Consider the following 26,221-nt stretch of genomic DNA (forward strand, 5'->3'; position numbering starts at 1 on the left):
TTCAGGTAAAAACTCCGCTAACCCAGGAATAGTACTTCGGGTTAAGAACTTTGCTTCAGGATGAGAACAGAAATGGCACGGCGGCAGCGGGAGGCCCCATTAGCTAAAGTGGTACCTCAGGTTAAGAACAGTTTCAGGTTAAGAACGGACCTCCGGAACGAATTAAGTTCTTAACCCGAGGTTAACCACTGTACCAGCCAGTTGCTAATATCCCCTTTTTGGCAGGGGGCTCAAGAGGGACGTGGTGACACTGTTCCAGACGTTCTTGGGGGAAGCAATTGCCTAGACCAGCCTTTCCCAAGCTTGGGTTCCTAGATGTTGTTGAACTACATCTCCTGGCAGCCTCAGCAGCATGGCCAATAGTCAGGGATTATGGTAACTGTAGTCCAGCAACTTCTGCACCTTTGCTAATCTGGGTTCAGGCTGGTGTTTGGGACTGAAGCAGCCTTCCTTGTCCTGACCAATGGATTGTTATTGTGAGAGGGACAGGGGAATGTTACTCCTTTGGTTCTCTTTGAATTCTCAGTGGCTTTTGATACCATCAGTCATGGTATCCTCCTGGGATGTGACTCAGTAGGATGTGAGTTGGTTGACGTGGTTCTACTCCTATTTGCAGGACCCCTTGCAGGGGGTGCAGGCCCTGGGAGTCCCAAAAATCACTATGGAGTATATGATGTACATGCACATGTTGATGCACTGCCGCTACTGAAGGATGATTAAACATGGGAGAAACTTCCCGTCCTTCTTGCACCATGGCACAAAAACATGCATTTCCCCCCCTTCCTCGTCGCCTCAAGTAGTTTGGTTGCGTAAAATGACAATTTTTAATGTGGTTGTGGTTATTGTAACAAAGTGATTTTTTCCCCGGGGATGTGTGTGCTGATACAGTCCCTTATCAAGGGCGCAAAGGACCCTCGATATGCCTCTGCACATGTTTAAACATGTCACACAAGATCAATGCTTTTCAGCAGATAAGATGCTTGTGCATCACGTAGGTTTCCAAATGGTGGGGAGAGCCTACAGGTAAGCACATAAGAACAGCCTGCTGCGTCAGGCCAAGGGCGGGAAGAGGAAACCCCAGGACTAGCGACCACCACGGATCAGAAAGGGGGATGTCGCCGCCAAGCATTGCAAGGCTCGGTGGGCGCCTTGACGGACGTCTGTGGATGTAGCCGGATGACGAAGGGGTCGCCGCTTGCGGAGCGCTCCTCGGAACTCTGTGGCTGCCGTCGAGCTTTTCTTCTTAGCAGGAGCAGCCAGCGAGAACGGTGCTCCCCGGAAGCCAGCCTGAAAACTCTGGAACCTGGGAAGCAAGTTGCCAGCAGCGGCCCTTGCCCGCGGAGGGCGCGGAAACCTGCTCAGCAGCTTCTTCCCTGCCCCGCTGACTTATAGGGCGCTGAGCGAAGTGCGCCTGAGGAGCAGAGCAAGCCCCGGGCAGGGCGCAGCGCTGAGAAGCCAGAAGGCGGGCCCTGGTGGCCGCCTCCCAGCTGAATAAACAGCGGCATCCCCTTGCGGGAGGGAGGCCACTGCTGAGAGCTGCTCCCCGCCCCTTCTCGGCAGCACCAAGCGCCCAAGAACTGGGAAGCTGAATGCAGGCGGGGCAAAAGGGTCTCGCGTTTGCCATGACGCTGGGTAGGCTGAGTGTCCCGGACCACCAAGCTATCCCTAGCCCTTTCCTTCTCCGAGGCTGCGGCCTACAGCTGCCGTGCTCCTGCTTCCTCCTCCCAGGGAGGCCCAAGCTGACTCCTCCCAGGAGCGGCGCAGGAGTTGGCTGCGGCGCGGAGGGAGGAGGAGGAGCTGGCGGCGGCCGCACCGGGAAAGTGACGAGCTCAGCATGGCGACGGCGGCGCTGCTCTTCTCTCCTTGGCCGCGCTTCTGCGGGGCGTCTGCCGCCCTGCTCCCGCCTGCCCTGGCCGGGCCGCGGAGAAACTACAGCCAGGACGGCTCCGTCTCCCAGTATTTGCACCGCAGCCTGGTGCCCACCATGCATTATCAGAAGAGCCTTCCCCGGTAAGGTGGCGCTTCCGCGGCGGGAGGAGGAGGAGGAGAGGGCTGGGCTTGGCCTGAGGCGCCCCCGCTGCCGGCCAGGTTTCTTGGCAAGGGCGCCTCTAGAGCAAGTTTGGTTCCTGGCTCCGCCTCCTTCCTTCTGAGCAGGGCGGTGCTTTTCGGTGCTCAGCCTTGCCAAGATGGGAAGCGGAGCGCGGGTCTCTGGAGCATGTGCAGGGGGCAGAGTTCAAATGACCGCCCGCCACCGCCACCCTCGGCCGCGAAGCTCGATGGGTGACCTTGAGCTAGTCACTCTCAGTCTAACCTCCTTCCCTCACAGGGTTGTTGTGAAAATAAAATGGAGAGGAGGAGGATGACAACCATGTGCACCGCCTTGAGCTCCTTGGAGGAAAAATGGGATATAAATATAATAAATCAATACATGCAGGGCTTTACAGGGAGACTGGAGGCAAGGCACGTTGTAATTAAGCTGGGCGTTGAAGCATTTCTAATTAGATGTTGCCAAATCCAGGACACAAGAGACCTTTATTAAGAACCCCATTAGGTGAAAAAGAGAATGCTGTAGGATCCCAGTTCTCCATCACGGTGAAGTGCTGCATTTTTTACAATCTCCCTTCAGTGCGAGTCTTAAAAGGTACAGGTGTGCTTTCACATCTGGACCTTTCAGCTGTAGCCCAAAGAATAGTTTGCCTACCCTCTGAGTGGATGTCACAAGCAGATCAGCGAGGGGGAGGGGGACATTACCTACTGGATGTTGCTGACTGAGGCGGATGGGAATTGGAGTTCAATAGCATCTGGAGGGCACAGGTATCCCACAGGTTTTTTTAATAACTCAGACAGCCACCCACTGGAGGACTTCCTCTTTGCCTGAAAACTCCAGGTGTCTCTCCCCCTGCCCCCATAGCGCACCTAAACAAGATTGTGCCCTTTTTACTCAGTGTTCAATCAGTCAGGAAGCACTATCACCCCTGGGTTACATTCATTAACTTGACATAGATAAGATCCCATGGATTGACTCACAAAATTACATTGCATGGATAGAAATGGTACAGTGTTTCAGTGAGTACAGCAGCAAAAGGATTTGCTATGTTAATGTGATCTGGAGAGGTTCCTTATGTTAGTTCCTACCCCTTTCAAAAGCAAATTAGTTCTGGAAGAGGGCACAGTTCCATTGCCAGAGAGAAAGAGGAGAAGCATATGTAATACAACTGGTAATGCAAAGCCTTCTGCCTTCATTTAGGCTGAGATAAAGGTACAGTATGTAGGTGAAAGGTCAGTGCTAAAAGCAGGGTGTGATTTTCATGATTGCCATCTATATTTAAATTTACACTAATATATTAGTTCCCTCATGCTTTTTTGCCTACTTTATGAGTACCAGGCGAAAACATATGGAAAAGTTTGGAGACAATGAAACTGTTTCAGCTTGTTTGCTTTGTGTATTGTTTGCTGTGATATACTTTTAAATAAACATATTTAGGATCAAACTGTAAAGATAATAGTTATATTCTTAGTGTGCCTAAGTACCAGAGAAATTCAGTGGAATCTACATTTCTTTGGATTGTGACTAATATGTTTTAGAAGTATATTTGTCATATATCAGTTCCTTAAAAGCAGGTAAACTTCCAAGGTACAAAAATTGGTAAAAGATCTGGTGATTTGGTGCCCCTTAAATATTAACATAAAAGTAGAACCTGCAGCAAAATATTGCTCCTGTTCAGAGTTCAGCTTTTCCAGGATAGTCCATTCCATCTCCTCCCTGTCAGTATTCTGTGCCCACTGAGAATGGTCAAGTTTTTTGTGGCTGTTTTTTGAGCTGTAGATTCAGGTAGGTAGCCATGTTGATCTGACACAATTGAAATACAAATAATAAAAAAATAAAAAATTGTCCAGTAGCACCTTATAGACCAAGTTTGTTCTGGTATAAGCTTTCATGTGCATGCACACTTCTTTTGAGCTGTTGTTTTTGATTCCCCCTCCTGTTTAGGTTTTTCCTGCCAAATGTTTTTTTCGGGGGAGGGGACTTTAGCAATCCTTGGGTTTCCCCAAGGCTTTGTTGAAGGTATTTTATTGGTTTGGCTACCTGAATATTGGCACTTGAAAAACAAGTTTGCTATTTGTATATACTAGGATACTGTATATTGTACCATAAACTTTAATACAAAGTAATGAACATTCTCTGTAACTTTCAGAACCTTCTTTATTTACTCTTCTAACTTCAGAGCAGCTAATTGGGATTTCAATGATAGCTATGGGAGCTGTCATCCAAAATGTCTGGAAGATACCAGGCAAAGCCTGATCTAAACAGAAATGGGGTCAGTGTACAAAAGGTTAATGTGTAGTTAGTAAGGGATTATTTTAGACTGAGGTCCTTTCATACCTGCAATTGACTTCTAATAAATTGCTAGGGAAAGACTAGTTATTACCCAGAACAATATTATTCTTGCCTTTTCCTTTCGAATGTTTAACATGGCGTGGCCTTATATGGTTTTGCTTCTCTTCTCCTGCCTTATTAGTTTGCCTATTCCAAAACTTGAAGACACAATCAGAAGATACCTAAATGCTCAAAAGCCTCTTTTAGATGATGCCCAATTCAGGTAAGAAAAAAGAAGACATCAAAGACAGTATATATATCAACAGTAGCAATGTTGAAGAATTATGCACCTCTGTAGGGAGGGAGTTACACAGTTTGGGGGCCACCACAGAAAGGACCTTGTCTCTCAGGCCCACCAGTACCATCAGCCTGGCAGGTGGGCATATGAGCAGAGCTTCTGAGGCAAATCTCAATACAGTCGTATTGGATCCTGAACGCCTTGCAAGTCAAACGTTTTGGCTCCCAAATGCCACAAACCCATAAGTGAGTGTTCTGGTTTGCGAACGTTCTTTGGAACCCGAACATCTGACGCAGTTTCTGATTGGCTGCAGGAGCTTCCTGCAGCCAATCAGAATCCGTGCCTTGGTTTCCAAAAGTTTTGGAAGTCGAACGGACTCCTAGACTGTATTCTAGGAGACTTGTATTGTGTTCCTGGTCTTTTAGAGGACATGGGCTCAAGCCACTGGTGGTTTAAAGGTCAAAATCAACACTTTGAATTGGATTCAGAAACACAACCTGCAACCAGTACAACTGGTACAGAATAGGAGTTGCATTCTGTGATTACTGTGCACCATCTAGCAACCAAGCAGCAGCATTCTGCACCAGTTGAAGTTTCTCAACTTAAAGGCAGCAGTCTGCCCACAGTTGTCTGTCCTAGATGTGAATAGTGTGTCGATTACTGAGGCAAGGTCTGATCTCTCTAGGTAAGGCAATAGCTTGCATCCTAGCCTCAGCAGGAAAAAGGTGCTCCTAACCACAGATGTAACCTGTGCTTCCAGAGACAGTCCCAAGTCCAGGAGAACCGCCAAACAACAAATGTAGTCGTTCAGGAGAGTTCGATCCTATCTCTTTAGCCAGATAATTTGGCTTCCCCACCCAGCACAGGTGTCTTGCCTAGATACAGTTTTCGCTAATTGCCCTCATCCAGTGAAAACTGTTTCCAGGTACCTGTTAAGGTTTCACAGGCTCCTTGGGATTAACAGCTGAAAGAGAGAGGTAGAGCTAGCTGTCATCCACATATTGGTGACACTCAACCTCTGGGTGAGTTCTCCCAGCACTTTCATATAGGTGTAAACCAGAATAGAACCTTGATGCCAAAGGCCAAGGGGCACAACTTTCTGGAACTGATCCTCCATGAGAGACTGGCACCAACACAATAGTGTGCCCCCCGTGCTAACCCAGCAAGATGGCCCAGAAGGATACCATGACTGATAGTAGCGAGTGCAACAGAGAGATTCAAGGGGATCAATAGAATTGCACTCCCCTTGTCCAGTTCATCATACATCACCCAGCAGGAAAACCAAGGCTGTTTCTGTGCTGAATCTGGGCTGAAAACTGGACTGACGTGGTTTTTTAAAAAAAATCAGTATTCTCCCAAGATTGTCTGGCTGCTCCCTGAGTGGCAGGTGTGAGCCTAGAACATCAAACCCTCCATGAAATATTAACCATTTCTGAAATGCAAGTCTTCAAACTGTAGACTTCAGTTTACTTGTATCACACCAGGTTGCCTGAGCTGACAGGTATCTATGATAACATAGTAGCACAGTGCACCAGTCCAAACTAGTTCTTGTATCCTTAAACATTCAGCATAGTGATTACAGAACCTTCTTCCAGTATAGATCCAGAATGGATCAACTTCAGCCTTTGAATTAACAGCAGCCTTTCCTCATTCTTAGCCAGGAGCATTTGCAACATCAAGGGTGGGGAAGGGAGGCGTCATACCACTCCAGCCACACGGGATGCTTTTCCTTTTGACTCTCAGAAAGGCATCACAATTTTACTTAATTTCTCTCTCTCTCACTCTCTCTTTTTAAAGGAAAACAGAACAACTCGCTGTCAATTTTAGGGATGGAATTGGTAGAGAATTACATGAGCAGTTGGTTGCACAAGACAAGCAAAATAAGCACACTAGTTATATTTCAGGTAAGGAAGTAATTGTGAAACCTGCTTTGCATTCTTGCTATCTGTTCCTAAAACTGCTTGCTTGAGAACAGACTAGAATTTGGCATGTTAGAGGGCACACTCTGATCATTAACTCTTGCTGCAGCTTGCTTACTTGCATGAATCTTTTGAATGCTCAACATTTGATTCTCTGTGGCATGTCTAAATTGATGTCATTAAAGTTCATTCACACCTGCAAGTCACCCAGATGCTTTAGCCAGCAAAGTGATAAACAGGCATGTTTATCATTAACCTTAGTTATCATTAACCTTAGTTTCAGGTTAATGAAGCTGGATACTCTCTGATTTGAAATGCTCTTGACAATGTTACAATCAGTACTCCAAAACAACTGACTTATCTTTTTCCCTGAAATAGCAAGATGTCATGGAAACATCTTCACTTGGCAAGTAATGTTGACCCAGACATATTCTTTAAAGTACAGACAACCAGAATCAAAGTATCAACAACATAAAGAGTGCATGGTCCCTTGATCACAGCACCATTCATTACTTTAGGCACGTTTGGTTCTGAAGACTTCATTCTGCAGTGTCTTGCTTCTTGGTTTACAAAGTCTAATATGGACTTCTAATCCCATAAGAATATGATGTCTTGGACTGAAAGGTCATTTTATGCAGAGAGAGGGAGAAGTGGTTGCATAGGCAGATTCCTGGAGCTGTGTTGATGGCTCCAGCGTTGGAACTTGAGGTCATGGCTAACTGCTAGGTCACTGTGCATGCTGAGGGCCTCAGGTTTAATTCCTGGCATCTCTAGTTAAAGGATTTCAGGTAGTACATAGGCACCACCTCTGCCTGTGACGTTGGAGAGATGCTGCTAATTGGAACAGACAGTAGTGAACTAGATGGGTCAGTGGTCTGACTTGGTATAAGACAACCTCTTGTATCTCATCTCTTGCCTTGGAAAGTGGCGATGAAGGAAATGGGAAGGAAAGCTATCACTACAATAAAATATCCTAAGTTGTATCCAATGTAGTACTAAGTGAATGCTCCATCAGTGCAAGGATCTCTGCTTGTGCAATGGAACAGTCTTCCCCTTTGTGCCCCTTAAATTTGTTCTAGGGGTTCCCCCACCCTCTGGAGCAGATTTGGTGAGGGCGCAGTGTGGGTGGATGGGATAAATTAGCTGAATGCCCCCTGTGTAATTCTTAAACAGAAAGCACAATGAAGGGGAATAGTTGCTGCAGTGAGCCAATGAATGACTCAAACCACATGTAAATCTATTTCAGGATGTCGAAGCAAGTCCCATCTTTGGAGAATCCAGCTTAGTCCATACTATAAGATTGCTTGCCTTTGAGAAGGCAGGCAGGATGACAGAGAGAGAACAGCATTTCTTTTATCAAAGAACAAGAAAGATGAAAGATGCAGACAGGAAGACCAGAGAATAAAGAAAAGGAGACGGCAAATTTAATAGGACAGAAGTGATTGAGAGAGAGACAGAGACAGAGGAAAGCAAGCAAGAGAATGTCTAGTGTTTAGGTTAGTGATTTTTATTAATTTAGCCCCCTAAGGCGTGTTGTTGTTGTAGCTTATAAGGAGATCGATGGAGAGCAGAAGTGTTTATGTACAGAGCAAACCTGGTATCTGTAAATTCCACCATATTCTCCACTATTGTAATTCCTCATCAAATTAGCTCACTGACTACTGCGAGGTAGCAATGCCTGACACCCAAGATACTCTGCACTGCACATAAATGAATGTGAAACTAGTGAGTGTGAACTGTAATACTTTCTTTTCCTTTTTTGATACTCAAGAACGTTAAAATGATGTTGAAGGTGAGCCAAAGGGCGATGTCCATGCTATAGCCATGGATTTAAAGGTTCTTCTTCTTCTTCTTTGGCGATCACTCGTAGCTGAGTAAGATTGTCTTCCATAAACACGGTTTTAACAATGAGTCCGTAAGTGACTGTGGAGGCCAATTCTGGACCCACACGTCCTTCCACAGTGGGGACATTGATTCCCGGGCGGGAGTTGAAAAGGTTCTGCACTGAATATGGCTGACATTCAGATGGGGGGGGGGGGAATTTACATGTTAGTTCTGCTGTTGCAGTTGTCATGTGAAAGAGGAGACTCCTGTTCTCTTTTTTTATTCATTTGATCTTACTTGAAAATGAAGTAGTGCCTGACTATTCCTGCATTGCAGGGGGTTGAACTAGATGACCCGTGGGGTCCCTTCCAACTCGACAGTTCTATGATTCTAAGACATTCATCTATTTTTCATTTGTCTGTGATGAATAGGAGAATGAAAGGTAAGGGTCTCCCTTCCTAGTAAACAGGCAGTGACCTAGTTGATGTTGATACAGGGATAAGTGGGCATTTGCAGATGAAAGAGCAAATCATTCAAGCCTAATGGCTGCAAATAATTCAAGCCATCACCACACAACATAGAGCTGAACTATTTTGCAGTGAAGGTGTAAGTGTTGCCCAATCCCCTGAGGACTGGAATTGGTGGGCTAAATATGTGCAATATCATCATCATCAAACCTTTTATTGGCATCACATACAAACATCCAAAACAAATCAATACAGAATTACCACTTCCCCAGTGGCACAAAACATTTGCTAAAAGAAAGGAGGCAGAGCAGTTTCTTGGTCTCCAGGGATATGTGCAATATGTTCCATTGACCCCATCATTGCCACTCTTTTGTCATACATATCTCATACCATGATTGCTTGTATATAAAACATACAGCTCATTGGTTTTGTTGATGCCTATGGTTGATTTTCTTAAGTATTTACTGAAGTAATTGTGTGTGTGTGTGTGTGTGTGTGTGTGTGTGTGTGTGTGTGTGTATGCATATGCCTGCTGTATTATTATTCTATAAAAAATGAAATGGCTGATAACACACACACATGAAAATTTAAAATTGAAGACCACCCACTAACGATTATGGAAAGATGCTTTCTTAATTGCCTGGATAAGCCTGGCAGCATGGGAAAATTTTCAGCAGGCGTTTAACGGTTGAAACAGAAGGTGGCTTGTGCATCTCTGTTGGCAGAGCATTTCACAGGACTGGGTAACTTCCTTACCTAAGATTTAAATTTGGCTTGGGCTTTCTCTGGAATGCTTCATGACTGAAAGAGGGCATGCTAAACACTAAAGGGAATGTTCAATTTTACATTTCCCTAGGCTTTTTGTTGTATTGCTATTTAAAAACTATTGTGCTGTAAACTTTGAACGTTACTAAGCTATAAAACTGAAGAATTTTCAAAGCATCAGCTTGAAAATTATTCTAATGCATTTATGTTACTGCTTGAACTGTGTAGAGTGTTGCCTTTCATCTCCCACTAAAATTTACTTTGCAGCCCCTGTATTTGTGAAGAAAAACCACAGGTTTTAAGCCAAGTGTAAAATTCAGTTACTTTAGTGGCTAGAATGAAGACAGGGATTAGACATGAAACCGTGGCTGGGGAACTGAGACTTGTTGCAGAAAAGAGGAAGAGGAAGGAACAGAAAAGGTAAAGGAATATGGTGAGGAAAGAGCAGAAGTGGATAGGCAGGTAAACAAGTAAATGTTCTTTCTCTCTTCCCCCTCCCCTCACCCAAGACGACACAACACAATGGTATGTCAAAGAGGAGAGCAAATTGTGAATGGATCATAGATGCAAAATTGTAGCCCTCAAGCAATAAACATATATTATGCATGTTAATTCCACAAAGAAGAAATCAGAAGGTGTTATATTTTGGATTGCAGGAGCTTAGAAACCTAGCGTATTTACCATACCTCCTGGCCCACAAATTAAAAAAAGAAGGTTCCTCTCATAAACACTTGCCCACATTTCATGTTTATGAGCCTTGTTTGTCTTGTGGTCTTTTGTGTTGATCTGTTCTGTCCGCCTCTCGATTTTAGGTCCCTGGTTTGACATGTACTTACGGGCACGTGAATCGGTGGTTCTGAACTTCAATCCTTTCATGGCTTTCAACCCTGACCCCAAAGCTGAATACAACGACCAGCTTGTGAGAGCGACTAACATGACTGTTTCTGCTCTGCGTTTCTTGAAGACCCTCAGGGCTGGCTTCTTAGAGCCAGAGGTTTTTCATCTCAACCCATCCAAAAGCGACACACAAGCTTTCAAAAGGTTCATTCGGTTTGTGCCTTCCTCTCTCTCGTGGTTTGGTGCCTATATGGTGAATGCCTACCCACTAGACATGTCCCAGTACTTCAGGCTATTTAATTCCACACGGCTGCCTAAGCTCAACAAGGATGAGCTGTTTACGGATGAAAGTAAGCGGCACTTATTAGTGCTTAGAAATGGAAACTTCTATGTGTTTGATGTTCTAGATAGAGATGGGAACATAGTGGCGCCTTCAGAAATTCAAGCACACCTAAAATACATCATTTCCGACAGCAGCCCAGTTCCAGCGTTCCCTCTTGCTTGCTTGACTAGCGAAAACAGGGATACATGGGCACGGCTGAGACAAGAGCTACTTGAGAATGGCAATAAGGAAGCTTTAACAAAGGTGGATTCCGCAATCTTCTGCCTGTGCCTTGATGACTTTCCAATTAAAGATCTCAACCACTTGTCCCATACCATGCTCCACGGTGATGGAGTCAACAGGTGGTATGACAAATCCTTCAACCTTATTTTAGCCAAAGACGGCACCGCAGCAGTTCACTTTGAGCACTCCTGGGGAGATGGTGTAGCTGTACTCAGATTCCAAAACGAAGTGTTTAAAGACAGTACCCAGTCGCCTGTGATTGCTCCTCTATCTCAGCCTGCTGCGGTTGATTCTGCCGCAGCTGTACAGAAGCTGAGCTTTAAATTGAACGATGCCTTAAAAGAAGGAATTACCAAGGCCAAACAGAATTTTGATGCCACTATGAAAACACTGACTCTGGAGGCCATTCAGTTTGAAAAAGGAGGCAAGGAGTTCCTAAAGAAGCAGAAGCTGAGTCCTGATGCTATAACGCAACTTGCCTTCCAGGTGGCTTTTCTACGGCAATATGGCCAAACTGTTGCCACCTATGAATCTTGCAGCACAGCAGCATTCAAACACGGTCGCACCGAAACCATCCGTCCTGCCTCAGTTCATACAAAAAAGTGTTCAGAGGCTTTAGTCAGGAATCTGCCCAAGCACAGTGCCGCAGAACTGCAGCAGATGATTGCGGAGTGCTCCAAGTTCCACAACCAGCTCACAAAAGAAGCTGCTATGGGTAAGTGGCAAGGTGACTTGTGAAGCCGCCTCACTCAGTTCGTTTTTTAGCATCGGATGCAGTCCCTCTCCCCAGTGGCTTCAGTCAAGGTAGACAATGGGTTCAGAGCAATTTTCACCTTGACGCAGAGTGTCTTGCTGGACCTTTGCATCACATTCACTCACACAGCTAGCGTGTTTGCAGAGTTAAATACGTTCCCTACATTTAAATAGCATTTTGAAAAGATTTATCCAGAATCTGACTTCATTATATTAAAGTTTGAAAAATACTTATTTGCAATATGCAAAACAGCCTTTCCACGTACATTTTAATTTTATCCTTGTGTTACTGTAGTGAGTTGGATCTAAAGATGCTTTTCTATTCATGACAAGGACTTGTTTCTGTAAAGGAGGTTGGGGAGTAATTACCACCAATTTCTCCATCCCATTTCCCAGGCTATTCTGAAGGGTTCCCCCAGTCCTCTGGAGAAGATTTTCAAATGGCTGAATTTTTTTTTGGTACTCCCTTGTTTGCTTGAGTTTCTACTGCAGCCTTCTCAGCCTGGTGCCCTTCAGATGTTGTTTGATTACAGCTCCAATCAGCTCCCCAAGCCAGCATGACTGATGCTCGGGGTGATGGGAGTTGTAGTCCAAAAAATCTGGAGGGACCCAGGTTGGGGAAGAGTTCTCTACTGCAAGGCCTTTCAGCAAAGAAAAAGGGCAACTTTGGATAGTTTAGTTGTGGTTTTAGTATTTGTTTGAACAAATGAGAAAGAAGTCACATATTTTGGCACAACAGCGCTTTTTTTTTTAAACCTAGCAAGAGCAGCTTGTCTATTAACTTTGTGGCTTTGGAAGTGGAGTTAAGCCAGGGGTAGGCAACCTAAGGCCCATGGGCCAGATGCGGTCTAATCGCCTTCTCAATCCAGCCCATGGACAGTCCAGAAATCAGTGTGTTTTTACATGAGTAGAATGTGTCCTTTTATTTAAAATGCATCTCTGGGTTATTTGTGGGGCATAGGAATTCATTCATCCCCCCCCCACCCCCCAATATAGTCCGGTCAACGGCTGAAAAAGGTTGCTGACTCCTGAGTTAAGCCATAAATACAGGCAGTGTCATTCATTACTGCATTTTGTCTTGACAGGTCAGGGATTTGATCGACACTTGTATGGCTTGCGGCATCTGGCAGAATCCAAAGGTATCCCTCTGCCAGACTTTTACCAGGACCGAGCTTATGCCCAGATTAATCATAACATTCTCTCCACAAGCACTCTGAGCAGTCCTGCTGTGAATATGGGTGGATTTGCACCAGTGGTGCCTGATGGTTTTGGTGTTGGATATGGAGTTCATGACAACTGGATTGGATGTAATGTTTCTGCCTACCCGGCTAGGAACGTGCAAGAATTCCTCCAGTGTGTATACAAGTCACTAGAGGATATTTTCAATGTTTTGGAAGGTAAACTTGGTAGCAAGTAAGACACATCAGGGCTGGTCTTCTGAAACGAATCTTCAGCCCAGAATTTCTGTACAGCACCTATTGCTTTGTAATTCCTCGGGGGGGGGGGGGAGAACTTTCCAGGGGAGAAAATCATGAATTTGATTCTGATGCACAGCTCATTCTAATAATACTGATTATAAAATAATTCTGCCTTTGTGAGAACATGTCTTTGCTGACAGGTACCAGAACAAAGTTTCCAGCTTGCACGAGGTATGGCATAGTCTTCGTTCCTCACAAATAATGTATGTGGACTTACAGGACGCAGACTGTTAATATATAGCTAATGCTCTTATCGTCATTCAGATGTATCAGACCAAAGCCCATTCAATTCAGCATTCAGTTGGTATTCAGAGGCCACCTGACTCCAACACTGGAGATGGCAGTGCAGCCGTCATTACCAGTAGCCACTGATATTCTTATGCTTCATGAATTTGTCTAAATCCTCTCTAAAGCTATTCAAGTGAGTGCTATGGCTACATCTTAAGGTAGCAAATGTGCTATGTGAATTAGTACTTCCTTTTGTCTGTCCTGACTCTTCCAATATCCAGCTTCATTAGATGACCCCAAATTCTAGTGTTATGAGATGGTGCATAATTTTATACACCTCTATAATGTTGTTTACCTTTTTTCTAAACTAAAAAGCTCCAAATGTTGTCACATTTCCTAATAAGTGGGTTGTTCTAGCCCAATGATAAATCTTTGTTGCTCTTTTCTGAACTTTTTCCAGCTCTACATTCTTTTTGAGGTGCACTGATGACCAGAAGTATATTTGAAGTGTGGTTAAACCGTAGATCTGTATAATGGCATCATGTCATCGGCTGTTTTATTTTCAGTCCCTTTCCTAATGATCTCTAAAATGGTATGTTAGTTCAGACTCAGGGATCTGCCCTCCATCTTCAACAGTGAATACAGATGCAAAGAATTAACTCAGCTTCCTGTAATCTCTTTTTCTTCCCTTGTCTTAACAGGTTAGCTGCCTCCCTAGTCTTTTTGTTGTTGTTGTTGCTTCTAATGTATTTAAATAATTGTTTTGTCACTCTTTGCTGGGATGGCATGCTTCTTTTTAAAATTCCCCATTGTCTGCTTGCATTTCTTTCCCCCCCAATTTTATGTTTCTTCTGTTCATTTGAACAAGGCTTCCATTTTCAGCTGTTACCTCTAACAGCTTCCTTGATTCTGCTAGTTAACTACACTGGAATACTCTCAGGCTCGGTGATATCAGTGCTATTTTTCTAGAAAAAGAGGTGCCAGAACTCACCATGAACACCTTCCTTGTCCTTTTACTGTATACAGTGGTACCTCGGGTTAAGTACTTAATTCATTCCGGAAGTCCGTTCTTAACCTGAAACTGTTCTTAACCTGAAGCACCACTTTAGCTAATGGGGCCTCCTGCTGCTGCCGCACCACCGGAGCACGATTTCTGTTCTCATCCTGAAGCAAAGTTCTTAACCTGAAGCACTATTTCTGGGTTAGCGGAATCTGTAACCTGAAGCGTATGTAACCCAAGGTACCACTATAATGGCAAATGGCACCCACCTGACAGGTGCCGGAACTGAGTTTCAGCCCTAAACGTTCCCATGTAAGAATCTAAATACATGCACATGAAATATATATATTTAAAAAAACAGCTGCCTTATTTTTGTTGATCAAGCAGAATGTTAATCTAAAATGTGCCTTTGTTGGAAACCATTTTGCTTCAGAAGGTTTAAAGTGAAACTCAAATGTGAACTGTTAGCAATCTTCCATCAGATGGTTGCAGAATGTACTTTTATTATAATAAACAGTCTAAAAAATGCTGGCCTGGATAATAACATTACTTGCATGAACTTCAACTTTCACATCTTCCCCTCCCTTCTACAGTCATCTGCATCTCTCACCCCAAAAGCCTCTCTAGAAGGCCTGGGGCTGCACCTGAACAATATAGAATTGTATTATTAATTAAGACTGTTTAGTCAGCTAACCTTGGAAATCTAATTAGATATATCCAATAGCTTCTTAAGATTTCAAAATACATTTCTACCTAGAAGGCACTTGCAATTATACATAAATGTGAGAGAAGCCAAGAACTTTAATGGCAATAATAGTTATTACAATAGGTGAGTAAGCATCTTTCCCACCCTCCTATGAAAGCTCTTGGTCCTTACATGAATAAACAATCAAATTCTTTGAAGAGGCAATCCCAGCATTAACCTAACTGTAAACATGATAAAAACTAGTATATTTTTCTACATAAATATTCTTATTTGCATTTATTCTTTAGAGTTTGGTATAATAAAAAAGATAAGCCCACAAGTGTTGAAAAATAAATCCTGAAGAAAGTATAAGACTTTTATTCTAGGTTCTGTAAACACAATTTAAACATGGCCACATAGAAAATGATCCCACACAAAACAAAAGCTTCAACATTTGACAAACCTATGTGTCACTTCATAGATGCCAACAGATTCCTTTATTTTTTCATCGTAGTCATTCCAGTCCTGTGGAGTTAAATACACATTACAATTTTAGAATTCTCTGCTTAGGAGTCCAGCCTGAATTTCAGGCACATTATGAACTTCCTTGCAACCCTAGTAGTTTTTTAAAAAAATTAGCTTCAAGTTGAACATTTTTAGCATAAGGAATCAGATTTTCTGTGTGTGAAGTCCACAATCTTACTAATAGACAGGCTTGCCATCTCCCCTGGTTGAAAGGATTAAATTTGTTGAGCTACTGGTGGGTCACCAGACAGACTGATCTTTGTGCCAAGAAATGGAGCTGATCCAGACACTGCTGCTCACAGCTGAGGAAGGCTATGAGTGAAGATTTGCTAGCCTGAGTTTTCCAAGAGTTTATCTGACACCATCTAACACTATAGAGAACAACAGTGAAGTCAATCTGAATTTGTATTCCCGGGACTTGTATTTCTGCATATATTAAATACTCCAGGGCTGAACCTGTCCCTACATTATACTACCACAAAGTTGGAGTTTCTCTGGAGTTTCTCATGCCGCTCCCATGGGATCTTTCTTTGGTACATAAATAGCAGTGTTAGAAAGGTATTCTTGCTGATACTGTGATTGAGAAAGAGCTCACACCCCCCTTGCCAGAAATCTTGAGGCTGCCCTGTTATCATTCTGGCTGCTATTTCTGTAATTAAAATATGCCCTTTATTTCCGTTAACATTACATCTAGTTTGGCTGCAAGAAGGTAAAAGGAATATCGAGAACCACAAAGCCCAAAGAAGAAAGATTGCCATCTAGAACTTGTCAGATGAGAGGTTTGATTTAATAAAGTCATCCTGCCTTTAATTGAGAGCCTTCCCCTGTTTTGCATGAAGCAAGCAGGATAACCTCTTCCGGCCCCAAAAACTTAATAGTGGTGGATACATTTAATATAAGGATGCGGGGCTAACTTTTCAAATGGAAAAGTTTGAAAAGTCTGTTTGGGTGGGTAGAGGGGCAGGTGAGGTTATTTTAATAGATTTTTTTTTTTCAGAGACAGTACCTTTTCCAACAAGTTGATGTCATCAAAACGTGTGCCAGATTCTGCGCCTTCTGCAGAAAACCCAGCCTATAAACATAGAAATCTCTTTAGAACACAACAAAGGAACTCTCCTGTGTGACAAAGGGGATCTATACATAACTATATAGATCTATATAGAACTATACATTCCTGCACCAGATCTGAATTCCTGGAAACACATGGCTGAGATGCCATCCATGGGGACAGCTGTGTGGGAAGGACCATTTCTCATTGGTTCAGCAGCTGTGTTCCATGAAGGTAGCCCCTGAAGGACCAGGTGCGCAGCCTGGGAGTCATTTTAGACTCACAGCTGTCCATGGAGGCACAGGTCAAATCTGTGTCCAGGGCGTCTGTCTACCAGCTCCACCTGGTACACAGGCTAAGACCCTACCTGCCCGCAGACTGTCTCGCCAGAGTGGTGCATGCTCTAGTTATCTCCCGCTTGGACTACTGCAATGCACTCTACATGGGGCTACCTTTGAAGGTGACCCGGAAACTGCAATTAATCCAGAATGCGGCAGCTAGACTGGTGACTGAGTGGCCGCCGGGACCACATAACACTGGTTCTGAGAGATCTGCATTGGCTCTCAGTACGTTTCCGAGCACAATTCAAAGTGTTGGTGCTGACCTTTAAAGCCCTAAATGGCCTCGGTCCTGTATACCTGAAGGAGCGTCTCCACCCCCATCGTTCAGCCCAGACACAGATCCAGCACCGAGGGCCTTCTGGCGGTTCCCTCATTGCCAGAAGCGAGGTTACAGGGAACCAGGCAGAGGGCCTTCTCGGTAGTGGCGCCCACCCTGTGGAACACCCTTCAGATGTGAAGGAAATAAGCAGCTATCCTATATTTAAAAGACATCTGAAGGCAGCCCTGTTTAGGGAAGTTTTTAATATTTAATGCTATATTGTTTTTAACACTTGATTGGAAGCTGCCCAGAGTGGCTGCGGAAGCTCAGCCAGATGGGCGGGGTATAAATAAATAATAATAATAATTATTTCCTGGCATGTCTAGGGAAGGCTTTGAAAAGACTCCATGCTGAAACCCTGGAAGGCTACCTGTTGATCTGTCGCATCAAAAAGTAGACTCTTGTGGTCTAAATCCCACATCCAACTAAGTTTTGCTCATCCTGACAAGGATGAATCTAACTTAGTCTACATCTATGACTAGCACTGGATTCAGCCCTAACAGATTTACTGCAGCACAACTTAAGTGTTTATTGCGTAAAGATGCTCTGCGCTACAAGAAGTCTTAAGTCTTTGTATTATGTAAGATTTTATAAAGAGATCCAAACACAGTATTTTGTTTAGTAGAGAACTGAAATTTTTGCTAGAGTGTCTTGGCAGGTGGTTGGACTCGATGGCCCTTGTGGTCTCTTCCAACTCTATGATTCTATGAATGGGCCAGCTGCCCCCTGCTGGCTGTTAAAGGAAGAAGCAGCATTCAGACATATTACAGACGAAATAGCAATGATCAATGTAAATAATTTAATGTATAATTCCCAATACCTAGACTCCTTGTTTCCTGGTAGATGCTAATAGAATGACTACACCACCTCCCTCTGCAATATACAGTACTTTATCCATTTTTTTAAGCAGGCTGCCTTTGGACAAAAGGAAAAAATTCAGGGCCACTGACCCTGCAAGGTTTGTGACCTGTGCATATATAAAACTAGAACTTATATCTACATGAACATGTGGAGTCTCCTGTGCTGATTCTCCCTTATCCAGTCTCAGAATTTCCTACCACCTGCTGCGTGCTGAAAATTCGTAGGATTTTGGGTGCTGCATAATTTCAGGATTTTCAGAATATACTGTACTGGAGGAATTCAAGGAAGCACTAAGCAGTTTGCTCCATCAGCAGAAGCATTTATGCTTGCCTAACTGAACAATCTGCCCCCTCCCCCCTCTGTCCCGGGGATTCCTCAAGCCTCTCCATTGGCAGCATGGGGGGGGGGGGAGTCCTGTTGTGCTAGCAGAAGTCCTTGCGTGAGCTTCCACTGTTGGTGGAATCCTGCCCAATAGCTTGTAAATGTACCTATTGCACATGCCACTTTATCAAGAAATACATGTCTAGGAAATCACCATCTGCCTCTTGCCTCCTGGCTGTGTTACTAGGTCCCAAAGGGACTATTTACTGAAAAGCAAGTTGAATTATAATTCAGGGTTCATGTTCAGCAGAACATTCATGAGAACTTGCCTGTGGTTGAAAGTCCACTGGTTCAAGGCCACGGCACTCAAACTCCACTATGGTCTTAAATGTCTCATTGTCTTCAGCCTAGGATGAAGCCAAAGTAACAGAGGAATAAAAATAGGCAGAACACAAAATTTCCAAAGTTATCATATCCCATAAAGATACAAAATAATGCAATGATTCTAACACTAATAAGTTACTCAGAAACTTTTGTTGGTCTCCATTAATAGTTTCAATCTCCCAGGAAAAGGAGATAAGCAATCATTCAAGTGTTATTTAAAAAGGTAAAAGAAAATGTACATTCTACCTTGAACACTGAAGCTTATTTTAAGCTACAGGCTGTAGTGAAATAATCAACAATCAAATATCTGTTGAATCAAGCATGCATTGAGTAGGACAAATTAATAAAAATAGGTTACATCTTCCTATCCAATGGATTTGAAATATCCTCAGAATGTATCACTACATTTCTGTAGAGTTCTGCATGCTCAAATAATGCTTTCATATAAAGCAGCACAAATATTTCCCCTCTCTATCCTAGAGTGGCAAAAATACAAACATTTGGGAAGGTCCTGTGACTGAATCACCTACAATGCAATTCTAGGCACAGCTACTCAGAAGTAAGTTCCAAGTTCAATGGAACTTATTTCCAGGTAAGTGTTTCTAGGATTGAAGACTAAATTAATCTGCCCAATTGTCTTCCTCACACTGCAGAATCTAAGGGGATCTCACTACACATGGAAAACAAGAACACATCCGCCACTCAGCTTTCCATGTGCAGACAGAATATCAACACAATACGAATAATTAGTATCCATCATAATTTGCTTGGTTCTCTATAGGCTGAGCTCCAACAAAATTGTCAGGGAGAAGAAGAAGAAGAAGAAGAAGAGTTTGGATTTGATATCCTGCTTTATCACTACCCCAAGGAGTCTCAAAGCGGCTAACATTCTCCTTTCCCTTCCTCCCCGACAACAAACACTCTGTGAGGTGAGTGGGGCTGAGAGACTTCAAAGAAGTGCGACTTGCCCAAGGTCACCCAGCAGCTGCATGTGGAGGAGTGGCGATGCGAACCTGGTTCCCCAGATTACGAATCTACTGCTCTTAACCACTACACCACACTGGCTCTCAATGGGAGGTTTACAATGGGGAATCATAATACAAACATGAATGTATACCCATATGTAATTCCAGGTACTTGTGTTTATATCCCATTTATAGTACTAGCCACATGCAGAGAGTCATTCAAAACTGTGGCTATGTGGATCAAGCCCAAGAAGACCAGTATACCACATCCACAATAACAAAAATACAACAAAACTTACATTGTAAGGCTTCATTGTATGACTTAAGATATCTGAAAGAAGTGGAAAATACATAGCAATGAAGCACATCTATGAAAGAACAGTGGAAATCACATTGTGTGCATCATTTCCTTTGGTATCGACCAGTTTTGAAAACCAGATGTCTCCACTTATAAATCCAGGAAAGGAGAAAAAGTAGATGACGTGTAGCTGTGTACTCCTAACCAAGTAAGTTCTACTGAATTCTGCAAAGCGAATTTAAGACTGCAACCTGAGCCATCTACAGTGTGATCCTAATTCCCGCTCCTGCCAGTGAGGATGCCCACATACCCTGTAACTATAGAAGTTTTTTTAGCTAGTAAAGCAGAGTGGAGGGGCTCCTCTGCTCGATCCACCACCACTTCCTAGCCCGGCATCGGGGGAGATACAATTGGTTTGTTCTGTTGGCTCTCCCTTTCCAAGAATGGCAAGCTTCCTAAGGGAGGAAAAAAATGGCAACAGTTTGGCAGGATGCTTGTAAATCTTAGTTTAAATGGGAAATAAAATCATTGGAATACACACACACACACACACACACAAATATACATATATATATATATATATACACAGTGGTAGCTTGGTTTAAGAACAGCTTAGTTTATGAACAACAATTAAGAAAGCTGCAAACCCATACGTAGTTGTTTCAGTTTGTGAACTTTGCCTTGGAAGCAGAACATGTTCCGCTTCCTGTTGAGTGTGTTCCATTTGTAAATTGAGTCCCCCGCTGCTATGGGAAAGCATGCCTTGGTTTAAGAATGCTTTGGTTTAAGAATGGACTTCCGGGACGGATTAAGTTAGTAAACCAAGGTACCACTGTATACACATAAAAACAAACAAAACCGCTTAGCTACTTCACATTTGGCCCATTGAAAAATAGAATGTGAACGAATACATGGGGGTAAATGCTGCAATCCTATACATACTTACCTAGGAGCAAGCCCTATGGAACTCACTTCTAAGTAGACATATATAGAATTGCACAAAAAGACCTGCACTGGAACTACTGCTGAGCATTATTATGCCAAACAATTAAGTCCTGTTTAGCTGTGCAGCACTTAGTCACTTGGGCCTTGCAGTCATTTGCTGTTTATTGTCAGTTCCACTTACACTTTCCTTCAACATTTAACTGAGCGTTTACTATCTGTACTGCAAACATCACTGCTGGCATGCTCAGCGCCCCTTAACATGGCTGCCTGTCAGAACTAGGCAAACTTCATGGGACTTTAGCTTGTCAGGGTACAAAAAAAATGTGTGTGGATGGGAATGACACAAACTGGGTCTGGCTGTTTTCCACAGGCTGCACACGGTGTCCTTATGAGACAGCATTTCTTACCTACTTCCCCTTTGCCCCTTGGATGTCATACAATTGTGCTTGTAGCATGGCAATACTGCAATGTCTGTGAGAAAATGTTGATAATAATAGAAGTCCACTTGAAAGGGGGTGAGGAGCGAGGCGGAATAGAAGTGCATTCAAAAATAGGAACAAGGGAAGAATAGACAACTAGGCTCAAATACAGCATAAAGCAAATGGAACCAGCAATGCTGGAGGCAGAGGCTGCATGGTAAGGATGATTTGAATAGTGACACTATACAACAGAAGTGAAAATCCTTATAAGGTTAGCAAAAATGGAATGCCATTTGTTCCAGCTTGGAATAAAGCTTGGAAAGATCGTACTCAATAGTCCCTGGCTTTGGGGGAATATTACCCCCCCCCCAATTGTATTTTCTTAGAAGATATCCCTCTAATTTAGTATATTCTGCCCTCCATTTTGAAAATCTAACTAGGTCCCACAGCCTGCAGAGAATCAAGTTTTCGGCTTCTTTGTGCCTTCATGCCAAAGGCCTGAGGTGCATGAATAGGCTTACCTATGGAGTTTTCTCGGGAGCACAGTTTGCATTTCTGCACCATTGTGGCACTTCCCCTGCCCCCTTTGAGAGGGTGGCTGTCCTGAAAAAATGTCAAAGGGAGGCATCAACATCAAGGCATTCACAGTTTAGAGAAGAGACATCAGGAAACAAAATTATTTTCCCCACCAATAATGGCTAATCCTAATCCTGTAAAGTGTTGGCTAAGGCTGATGGAACTGTAGTCTAAAACATCTGCAGTTACCTGAGAAAATGCCTAAAAAAATAACCCATTGATGTTTGTTTGTTTGTTTGTTTGTTTGAACTCCAGTCCACCTTGTACATATAACAAAAGTCCATTTCCCTGTGTGTTGGAAGGGATGTTAAGCTTCCACATGCATGTAGTTAATTTGCAGGAGATTTCCTGAACATATAAGCTATGGGATATATAGAATGCTGTGCCAGTTGGCTTCCACAGCATCAGCTGGTTTTCTATTTCCCCTCATCCTTGTGTGCTCCAAAGATCTACTCTGGAGCAGACTGAAGCTAGAGGGGCAAGAAAGGAAGAGAAAGCTCTGTTGCACACATGCAAATCCATTGCTACAATGGAGCTGTAGTGTTAGATACCATCTTATATAAATGGGTAACAATTATACATTTTTTATATTTATGAAGATCACACCTCCCAAGGGCTCCTTCTAGATTCAGGCTGAATCTGTTTGTTCAGACTTGTTGATTTGCCACCGAGGAAGATTTATATATAATCATTTTTCCAGAACTAACTTTATCATTTTCCAGCATCTTTTGAGTCAAATATAGATCTGTGTATGTCACACAGACAACAAACGGATAACTCAGCATGCTTGTGTTGTAGTTCCGAGACCTACCATTAATCGTAGATATTGCCATTTTTCTGAAATCTCAGCACAGTTTCCACACTTCAACTGAAAAAGAAAAGAAAACCAGATGCAAACAACAAGACACTTAGAGGAGTCAACAGCAGAACAGGTAAACAAAAAATAATAATTTTGTTAAGATTCAAAAACAAAGGTATATAATGGACACGAATCGCAGAAGTAGCACTCTCATGAAAAAGAAGACCACAACAACTTAAACACCACAACTTAAACCAACAATTTTCATATGGTCGGAAATTAGCCCCAGATATAGCATAAAAGCAGTCTCACAGATTTGAGAGGCTTCCTAGAATGAATTATATAAGGGAAATGTGCTATTATGGTGCACAAGGATGGAATTTCCATCCTTACGTTGCAGAAATGACATACAACTGCATTTGCTGCAACCTAAATTGGTCCAAACCTGTTAGTGTGCACTTTCACTATAATCATGACTACAATATTTATATATCAGACAACACAATCATAGGTATGATTATCCAGAAACAAATCCCATTGAGTTTCCAACAGTAAGTGCACAGGACCCATAAGTGTGGTGGGGCAGCATGAGAGTGCATTGCTTGCATATTCATTTGAAAGCATGCCAGTTGCCAACTGCATGGCAGAAATGCTAACAAAGAGCAATAAGATGGCAAAAGAGAACCAGCGAGATGAACATAGTACACAATGCAATGGTGACAAATTGTAGGAAAAAAATGTCTATAGCAGCATTTGTCGTGCCGGGGCTCATGGCAAGCTATGAAACAATATCCACTGATTTAATAAAATGATCCCTGATCAGAAGGTCGGCGGTTCGAATCCCTGCAACGGGGTGAGCTCCTGTTGCTCGGTCCCTGCTCCTGCCAACCTAGCAGTTCAAAAGCATGCCAGTGCAAGTAGATTAATAGGTACCGCTCCGGTGGGAAGGTAAACGGCGTTTCTGTGCACTGCTCTGGTTCGCCAGAAGCGGCTTAGTCATGCTGGCCACATGACCCGGAAGCTGTACGCCGGCTCCCTTGGCCAATAAAGCGAGATGGGCGCCACAACGACTGGACCTAATGGTCAGGGGTCCCTTTACCTTTAATACCAGATGTATGGGATATTGGTTGTGGTTAGTGAGGAGAGAAAGGCACTCTGCAAAGACTTACAATGTACCAAGAGCCAGCAAATCCCACTAACTGAAGGCTTAGGTCATGTAATAACATTCCCTGCCACTTTTAACACTGCTAAATTTAATGCTGTTTTAACGAAGAAGAAATCCTTCGGCCAGTTAACAACATCGACGTGCACGTTAATAGCAATACAGGAAATATTGTCATTGCAAACCAAGTGCATGGAGCGTTTGCGTGTGTGTCTAGCGTGCCCAGGTAACATCCGTCGAAGGCCCTACCTTCAGATACCATCGGAAATCCTCCCCCACCGGCCGGAGATTTGTAATATTTTCCAGAGTGGCTTTGAGCTGCAACCCGATCTTCTGCAAAGAGAAGTCACCGTGTCAGCGCATGTACTCGAGGCATTCCCTGCCCTAGCCCCAACTCACGTCGTCTTTGCACAGGTGAAGCTTTCTCTTACCCCCATGGCTTCAGGTGGCCAGAGGAAAGCCTCGGAGGCGAGCGAGCCTGCTTTCCTTCCCAAACACTTGCAGGATCACACGGAGGCTGCAGGGGCTTTGCAGAGACCCAGCGTCTCTCAGAGGGCGGGGCCGCTGTGAATCAAGCCTCACGAGACTTGATACATTGCCGTTTTCTTGCGCCTCCCGTGTTCCTCAGCCCTATTCGTCTGTAAGCGGCGCCGAAGCTGGAACTTGCCCTTACTCAAGATGGCTGCCTCTCAGCTAAACTAGATAGTCGATCCATTAGCCAGCCTATCCTGAGGCGTCCAGGAAACAAGGATGAATTGCTTGAGATTCAATACTGCGTGAGGTGGATTACATGCCAGCGATAGATAGCCACCCAGAGTTTAAACAAGAAAATGCCTCTTGTTTTAAAAGCACTTGCCTTCACACCACACACCACTGAACCCAAAGTGTTTTGACTATAGCGATTCTGGCTTTAGGCGCTATCCTTGGAAGAATCCCAGCATAAATTGAGTGTCACCTGTAGTTACATTTGCAGCACTTTTTATTTTTTGTAAAACAACCCTCACTCTGCAGTCCATTTCCCTGTAAGATTCAACTCTTGTTTTTACTTTTGCAATTTTTGAGGTGGAGGATGGATGTGCATTCTTATCAAAGAATAAAAGAAGCCTAGAAAATAGTCTGCAAATGAGCAAATGCTTACTGATGTTTTATAATCTACACAAACTTTAGCAGTGTTCCTGATAAATTATCAGTTTGCTTTACCAAGTGGTTGCATAGAGCTATAACTCTTAGGCATACTTGCTTCCTCAATTAGGCTTTTTTTTTTTTTAAAGCAACATACTTACGATTCAGGATATTAGGATTTAGCCAGTTATGATAAAAGATTTCCAGCTTAAAATACTGTAGACCTAGCTACCCTGCTCGTACAGTAAATCACATTCTCCTTTCCTAGCCCTTCAGATATATAGTGGTACCTTGGGTTACATACGCTTCAGGTTACATACGCTTCAGGTACAGACTCTGCTAACCCAGAAATAGTACCTCGGGTTAAGAACTTTGCTTCAGGATGAGAACAGGCGGCGGCGCGGCAGGCCCCATTAGCTAAAGTGGAGCTTCAGCTTAAGAACAGTTTCATGTTAAGAACAGACCTCCAGAACGAATTAAGTACATAACCAGAGGTACCGCTGTAATAGTCTCTGAAAAAGTGCATTCCCCAGCTAGTGCTGCCATTGCAATGAATACAATGTGGGCAGAAATGTTGCAGACATGTTTTGCATGGTATACAGTATCCCCAGAGTCCCACTTCCCTAACAATACTTGTGCCGTTTTTGTTAGTTTCGAAAGGGAGAGGGTGTTTTTTAAAACATAGGTAACACAGTCCAAGTGCACTTGCACCCAAGGCTGGTACAGCCGTTTTATTTTCAGTCCTCCTGCTAATGATTCCTATCATAGTATTCACCTTTTTCCACAGCTGCTGTATGTACACTGGGTTGACATTTTTGAGATATCCACTACAATTACAAGGTCTTGTTCCTGGTCAGAAACCACCACTTCAGAGTCCATGGGCATATATGCAAAATCATTTCTTTTGCCCCAGTGTGTAACACTTGCTTACACTGAATTGCACTTGCCATTTAACTGTCCATTTGCCAAATTTGGAGAAATTCTTCTGGAGCTCTCTGC

At 43.4% G+C, this 26,221-nt stretch overlaps 2 protein-coding genes across 5 annotated transcripts; one reads left to right on the forward strand and one right to left on the reverse strand.

The window, feature by feature from the left end:
• Positions 1–1,763: 1,763 nt before the first annotated feature.
• Positions 1,764–14,980, forward strand: CPT2 (carnitine palmitoyltransferase 2). Of its 2 annotated transcripts, XM_081010437.1 has the most exons (5): positions 1,764–2,010; positions 4,521–4,601; positions 6,414–6,520; positions 10,404–11,708; positions 12,832–14,980. In XM_081010437.1, exons 1-5 carry the CDS (start codon positions 1,835–1,837, stop codon positions 13,161–13,163), a joined length of 2,001 nt encoding a protein of 666 aa, XP_080866563.1. In that variant the 5' UTR covers positions 1,764–1,834; the 3' UTR covers positions 13,164–14,980. The 2 variants fall into 2 exon arrangements, with proteins under 2 accessions (XP_080866563.1, XP_080866564.1); XM_081010438.1 differs by lacking the exons at positions 1,764–2,010; positions 4,521–4,601; positions 6,414–6,520 and adding an exon at positions 9,380–10,053.
• A 255-nt stretch (positions 14,981–15,235) lies between these two features.
• CZIB (CXXC motif containing zinc binding protein) lies at positions 15,236–24,731 on the reverse strand. 3 transcript variants are annotated; one of them, XM_081010449.1, is made up of 8 exons: positions 24,532–24,728; positions 24,350–24,433; positions 22,951–23,007; positions 22,085–22,166; positions 20,201–20,232; positions 18,882–18,959; positions 16,669–16,734; positions 15,236–15,662 (listed from the first exon to the last, which is right to left on the reverse strand). In XM_081010449.1, the coding sequence occupies exons 1-8, from the start codon at positions 24,535–24,537 to the stop codon at positions 15,585–15,587; spliced, it is 483 nt and encodes a 160-aa protein (XP_080866575.1). In that variant the 5' UTR covers positions 24,538–24,728; the 3' UTR covers positions 15,236–15,584. The 3 variants fall into 3 exon arrangements, with proteins under 3 accessions (XP_080866575.1, XP_080866576.1, XP_080866577.1); XM_081010450.1 differs by lacking the exon at positions 24,350–24,433 and having other exon boundaries at positions 24,532–24,731; XM_081010451.1 differs by lacking the exon at positions 24,350–24,433 and having other exon boundaries at positions 24,500–24,729.
• Between the last annotated feature and the right edge of the window lie 1,490 nt (positions 24,732–26,221).

The sequence above is a fragment of the Podarcis pityusensis genome (assembly GCF_964106645.2).
Source record: "Podarcis pityusensis genome assembly, chromosome: 6".
Taxonomy (NCBI): Eukaryota; Metazoa; Chordata; class Lepidosauria; order Squamata; family Lacertidae; genus Podarcis; species Podarcis pityusensis.